At 70.0% G+C, this 6,110-nt stretch overlaps 1 protein-coding gene across 1 annotated transcript in view; it reads right to left on the bottom strand.

Moving 5' to 3' along the window:
• The window catches only part of ZFPM1 (zinc finger protein, FOG family member 1), a gene marked incomplete at its 5' end in the record, with an annotated part of 36,792 nt that overhangs the window by 3,923 nt on the left and 26,759 nt on the right, over positions 1-6,110 (bottom strand). Inside the window, 7 exons of the mRNA XM_026092041.1 lie at positions 7-95; positions 716-868; positions 978-1,073; positions 1,382-1,606; positions 1,696-1,905; positions 2,577-2,679; positions 5,872-6,005. Coding sequence (XP_025947826.1) covers positions 7-95; positions 716-868; positions 978-1,073; positions 1,382-1,606; positions 1,696-1,905; positions 2,577-2,679; positions 5,872-6,005 — 1,010 coding nt within the window. The remainder of the gene's footprint in view (positions 1-6; positions 96-715; positions 869-977; positions 1,074-1,381; positions 1,607-1,695; positions 1,906-2,576; positions 2,680-5,871; positions 6,006-6,110) is intronic.

The raw sequence follows: 6,110 nt of genomic DNA, 5'->3' as shown, positions 1-6,110 counted from the left end.
CAGCACCACGTGGGGCGGCAGCGCCGGCAGCCCCTCGGCCAGGAAGCCCGGCAGGCTGCACTTCAGCACCGGCGGGTTGTTCGGCTGGCTCAGCCCTGCCGGGGGAGAGAGGCGCCGGCGTCACCGCGGCGGCACGGGCCACGCCGGCACCCCGGCACCTTGCAAGGGGCGGCACGTGCCACGCCAGCACCCCGGCACCTTGCAAGAGGGGACACGGGCCACACCAGCACCCTGGCACCTTGCAAGGGGCAGTACGGGCCATGCCAGCACCCCAGCACCTTGCAAGGGGGGACACGCGCCATGCCAGCACCCTGGCACCTTGCAAGGGGGGACACGGGCCACACCAGCACCTTGGCACCTTGCAAGGGGGGACATGGGACATGCCAGCGCCCTGGCACCTTGCAAGGGGGGACATGGGACATGCCATCACCCCGGCACCTTGCAAGGGGCAGCACAGGCCACACCAGCACCTTGGCACCTTGCAAGGGGGGACATGGGACATGCCAGCACCCTGGCACCTTGCAAGGGGCAGCACGGGCCACACCAGCACCTTGGCACCTTGCAAGGGGGGACATGGGACATGCCAGCACCCCGGCACCTTGCAAGGGGGGACACGGGCCACACCAGCACCCTGGCACCTTGCAAGAGGGGACATGGGACACGCCAGCACCCTGGGACCTTGCGGGGGGAAGGTGTCCCTGCCCCACGTACTCACCCGGGGCGAGGGGTTTGGCGGCGGGCAGGGTCGGTGGCCCCGGCGAGTACACCTCGCCCTTGGAGCCCGGCTGGCAGATCATGTGGTTGGTGACCAGGTGGCTGTAGAGGATGTCCCGCGTGGTGGAGATGAAGCCGCAGCTGTGGCAGACGCCTGCAAGGGGGGGCCGCGGCGCGGGCGTCAGCGGGGAGCCGCAGGCCCGGTGGCACGGCCGCCCCGGCGGGGACGGTGCCCGCGGGGACGCCGGGCAGGGCTCACTCACCGTTCAGCGTGTCCGTGTGCACCTTCAGGTGACGCTCGCAGTTGGCTTTCGTGGTGAAGGCCGACAGGCAGATCAGGCAGACGAACGGCCTCTCCCCTGCAAGATGGACAGGCGGACGCATCAGCGCCGCGGGAAAGGCGGCTGGCCGGCGGGGCACCGCGGCGGCAGCGCTCTGGGCACGTCCCCTGTCCCAGGGTGGCCACGCGGCAGACAGGGGCAGATCCGCGAGCGGGCGCCAGCTCGCAGGGGCGGGGGGGGCTGCCCCAAACCAGTAACCCAACTGGGCGAGAGCCTCATCTAAACCGGTGACTGCGCTGGGGGCGAGCAGCCCCGCTGCCGCTCCATCGGGCCGGGTGCCCGCACGGGGCTGGGCGTCCCCCGCGCCGTGCCGCGCCGCGCCGTACCGCTGTGGCTGCGCATGTGGATCTCCAGGGAGCTGGCGCTGGGGCAGCTCTTCTTGCACTGGGGGAAGGGGCAGACGCGCTCGTTGGGGTAGGTCTCCTTGGGCTTCTCGTCGAGGGCGGGCGAGGCGGCGCTCTGGCGGCTGGCGCAGTAGTACATCAGGTGCGCTTGCAGGTTGCGCTCGCTCCGGTACCAGATGCCGCAGTCCTTGCAGGGGAAGACGTCCTCTGCGGAGGGGACGGGACAGGCGGGATGGGACGGGGGCAGCAGGACGGGCCCCCTCGCCCGGTCCCACCACCCGGCCCCGGACACTCACTGTTAACCACCGCCGTGGCCAGGATGGCCGCCATGCCGGCTTGCTGCGGCAGGAGCTGGATGTCCGAGCGCAGCGCGGCCGGGTAGGGCGAGTCGCCGGGCTCCGCTTTCGCCCCGTGGTTGGCGATGGCCTGGGGCTCGGCCACGACGAAGGCGCGCACGGCCTCGTCCTCCCGCACGGCGCGCGTGGTCTTGCACCACAGGGCTTCGTCTGGCGGGCGGCAAGGGGACGGCGGTCGGCGGTGGCCCCCCCGCCGCCCCCAGCAGCGCCTGGGCGCTTTCGCCCGGCGGTGCCGAAGCCCCGGCTCGCCTGGAGATGGCGGTGTCAGCCCGCGCCGGAGCCGCGCTGCCTGGCACGGCCGCATGCCTGCAGCGACGCTTGCGCCGAGGTTTGCAGCGATGCTGGCACTGAGTTTTGCACCGGCGCTGGCTTGCACCGGCGCTTGCAGGAGGGCTTGCACCAGTGCTTGCACCGGCTGCTGCGTGCTGGGTCCCTCCTGCCTCCCATCCCCAGCCGGAGGCGCGGAGGGAACAGCCTGGGAAGGCTGGGATGCTGGGGAAGCCCAGGGGACTCCCAGCAAAGGGGGAACGAGGCGGCGGGGGGAGACGCCGCCCTGGCTGGGCACGGACTCGCCTCGGTGGGCAGYGCGGGAGCTGCCGGTGCCGGCGCTGCTCCCTGGGGATTGGCGGGGGGGGGGGAGAGCCCGGAGAAGGAGCACCCCACGCTTCGCGTTGCCAAACGGGGCGACGGGGCTGCAGGTTCCCCGGCCGCCGACGCAGGCAAAGCCGTCACCTGCAGCCGGCCCCGGCGCCCGGCTCGCAGGAACGTTGGGGGGGGGGGATGAGCCCGGCGGAGAGGGGCGGCGCGGTGCAAACACCAACCCTTGCTGTAGACGACGGCGTTGGCGTCGGGCTCGGCAGGCACGAGGGGCAGCCTGGACAGCCAGCAGCTCTCGTCTCCCAGCACCAGCGTCACGGGCGGGCTCTGCCGACGGCCGAAAGGCAGGGACGGGTGAGCGCCGGGGCRGCGGGCGCGCGAGGGTCGCAGCCCTCCCCGCCGAGCCCGTGCCAGCCCCAGCCCGGCGCTGCCTCCCGGCGCCGCTAATGAATATTAATGAGCAGAGCAAAGGGTTGGGGGGGGGGAAATTAATCTGCCTGATCCTCCGATGGCTGCCGCGGTAACGATATGAAATCTAATTATTCGTCCCAATATTTCTAAACCCTCAAACTCAGACTGACAGTCTCAGCCGGTTTAGGCCTTATCACCGCGAGGAGCCCAGTGCTCGCGGCTTGATAAACCGCCCGCGCGCACACACACACGCACACGCACGCATGCACACATGCACACGTGCGCCCGCGTGCACACCGCACGGGTGCACACGCCGGCAGCGCCCRCCCGCGCACACGCACGCTGCGGCTGACAGTGCGGAGATCCGCCTGCTCCGTCGGAAGGGTGCCGCGCCGGGATGCAAAGCGGGATGCCGGAGGCAACGTCGGCCCCTCCGCGCCCTTCCTCGGGGCAGGGAGGCGGTTTGGGCTGCTCTGCAGAGGTTTTGCCGCCGTGTCCGCACATTTGCTGCGTGCACGGGGGAGCTGGGGGTGCACCCGGACGGAGGAGGCTCCGGGAGCCCCGTGCAGCCGGCGGATGCCCTCCGTGCTGCAGCCCCCGGCACCCTCCGCCGTGCGCCCCCGGGGGGGGGGGGGTCACCCCGCACGTGCCGGGGCGCCCGTCCCTGCTCGGCTGCCCGGCCGCGGCCGTGCTGGCAGCGTCCCTGCCGCGCTTCCCGCCGTCGGCCCCCAGCCCAYGCTGAGAAACCTTCCTTGTTTTCCCTCGAACAAAGAGGTCAGTGTCTCCGCGCTGAACCGGCCCCGATAACCATCGGAAACCCTATCTGCGCCGCATCCGCCCGGGCCGCCGTTATCTGGGGCAGCGGCGAGCCCTCGCTGCCCGGCCTTGCTGCGGCGGGGGCGGCCGCGGCCGGGCACCGTCCGGGGCTGGGGCAGGCGGCCGGCGGTGCAGGCAGCAGAGCAGCGCTGCAAGCCGGCGGCCCAGGGTCCCTCTCACCACCGTCCTGAGCTCCGTCAGTCCTCAGCCCTCAGGCTCGGGGCTAAAACACCTCCGAGCCTCCCCCATCATCCTCGGGGACACGCAGAGCGATGCTCCTGCAGCAACGAGTTAAGGCCACCCACTATCCCCAATTCCCCCCCCCGCACCCCGCGATGGGCGATTCGGCTCCCGAGCCCCCAAACCGATGTCCAACATATATCCGAYGAGCTGCACGACCCCGAGGCTGCAGCCGGGCGACGGCGAGCCGAGCGCCCCACGGCCGCCGCGGCCAGACGTTCGGGGGAGCCCTCCTTCGCCTCCCCCACCCGCGCCAGCAACAAAGGCGAAGGGACCCAAGGGCGACAGCCCGTATCAGGGATGGAGCTGCGATTCCTTCCTCAGTTCCCCAAGCAGAGATAGGGCGGGAGGCGAGCGGCGGAGAAAAGCAGGGCTGGGAATCATCAGCCCGGCTCGATAAGGGAGCTGCTGAAATGGGAGCAAAAATATTTAGACAATAAATGAAGTATCAGAAAAAAGCCGCGCATATCTTTAAGAAATCAATCATCCTGTACCGGGTGTCTGGACACACGGCGCCAACCGGGAGATAGGGAGCCAAACTGGGCAGATAAGGGTTAATCAAGGATTTAATTCGGCAAAGATAAACCGGCCTGAGCTAAAAAAAAAAGAGAGAGAGAGAGAGAGAGAGAGAGAGAGGGAAAAGGAGGAGGTGGAGATGGAGCCAAGACTTCCTGCAAGATCCTCCAGCCTCGGAGACCCCCAGCTGGAGCTCCCCCCTCTTCGTACAGCTCGGGAGGGGGGGACGGGACTCCGCGAGCTCGGGGATGGACAGGGCGGACGTGGCCGTCCCTGCAGCCCCRTGAGGACCCGTGACGCGTGGCAGGGCATGCTGCCCCAACCGGCCCGGGCAATGCCCGCCTGCATCCCTCGTGCGGGACGCGAGGCCCGCGGCCACCCTGCTAACATACATGTACATCTGCCTATGCACGCGCATGCACGCATGCATGCACACAGATGCGTGCGCATGCGTGCAAGCATTTGCAAACATGCACGTGCATGCACACACGCTCTGTCTTTGCAGCAAACCCCGTCTCCCACCCAAGCACCGCCGAAGGCTGAGCCGTCAGCCTGCCCCGGCAAGACGGACGCGTGCTGCCGTCCTGGCCCGGGCCTGGGAAATGACGCACCGACAGTCACCTCCCGGGTCAGCAGTGCACCGGGCCAAGGCTGCTCCTGCCGGGCTGTGCTCCCCACCGCCGACAGCCGGAGCTTGCCCTTGCTCCAACAGAAACGATGCAAAACCCTGCAGAATAGGCACTAAACCTGCCGGAATCGGGCCCTGCTGAAGGCTCCCGTCCCCTCGCCCTGYCGCGTCGCTCCGGTCGTCCCCACGGCCCGAAACGCCGCCCGCGGCCGACGGCACCAGCTGCAGCCGCCTGCACCTCGCGCCCCGCGCTGCCTCCTCTCCTGCTCCTCTGCAGCAGGCAGCAGAGCCTGATGCTTTCTGGGCACAGCGCCGGGGTGTGCACAGCTGGAGTGCCTGCGGCGCAAATTCCGCCTGGGAATCCTGCACCCCGATCTCCTTTGCAAGGGGACACGTTCCTCTGAGCAGCCCCTGCACATCCCCAGCGAGGGGTGGTGGGAGGGGATCCCGCCGCCGCTCCGGGGCCGACCGGCAGCGGCGGTGGCTCAAGGGAGGCTCAGCAGGCAGGAGGCTGCGGCTGGGATTTCCAAAGAGAGTAGCGGGGCTGCGCGGAGCCGCGCTTCGCAAGCCTGGCGCRGCGGCGGTATCACCCTGCCACGATAGGTATTAATGGGATTAACGGAGCAGGGGGCTCCCGCGGGCGGACACCGAACACGGCGCTCGGGCGCCGGCAGCCGCAGACCTGCTTCGGCAGCCGAATTGCAGCCAGGCGTCGGCGCAGCGGAGCGAGTCCCAAGGGCCCGGCCACGGCACGGCTCCGCGGGGCTGGGGCACAGCGCGGCCACCGCAGGGAAAAGTCCCCCCAAACCCGCTTCCTCTCCCCAAGCTCTTCCCGGTGGGAGCGCCGGGCTCTCCGGCCCCGGGGACCCGCGGCTCCGCGCGGAGGCCAGCGCCGCGGTGCTCCTTACCGTCTCGTTCTGGCCCGGAGATGCCGGCTCGCTGTGGACGGAGCCCTGGAAGGGCCCCCAGGAGAAGCCCTGCGGGAGGCTCCTCCGGGCCCGCACGCGGCTCTCCCCCTCCAGCACYGCCAGCTCCAGCTCATCTGCGGAGAGACAGGGAGAGCGTGAGGGCACCGACCGGCATYGGCGGGACCGGGCAGGGGCCGAGCCACCGCCTTGGGGTCCCCTTGCTCGGAGACCTTCCCCCC

The sequence above is a fragment of the Apteryx rowi genome, unplaced genomic scaffold (genome assembly GCF_003343035.1).
Source record: "Apteryx rowi isolate R43461 unplaced genomic scaffold, aptRow1 scaffold_94, whole genome shotgun sequence".
NCBI classification, from domain to species: domain Eukaryota; kingdom Metazoa; phylum Chordata; class Aves; order Apterygiformes; family Apterygidae; genus Apteryx; species Apteryx rowi.
Note: the sequence above shows the minus strand (reverse complement) of the source record. Positions and strands in the feature narration are given on the sequence as shown.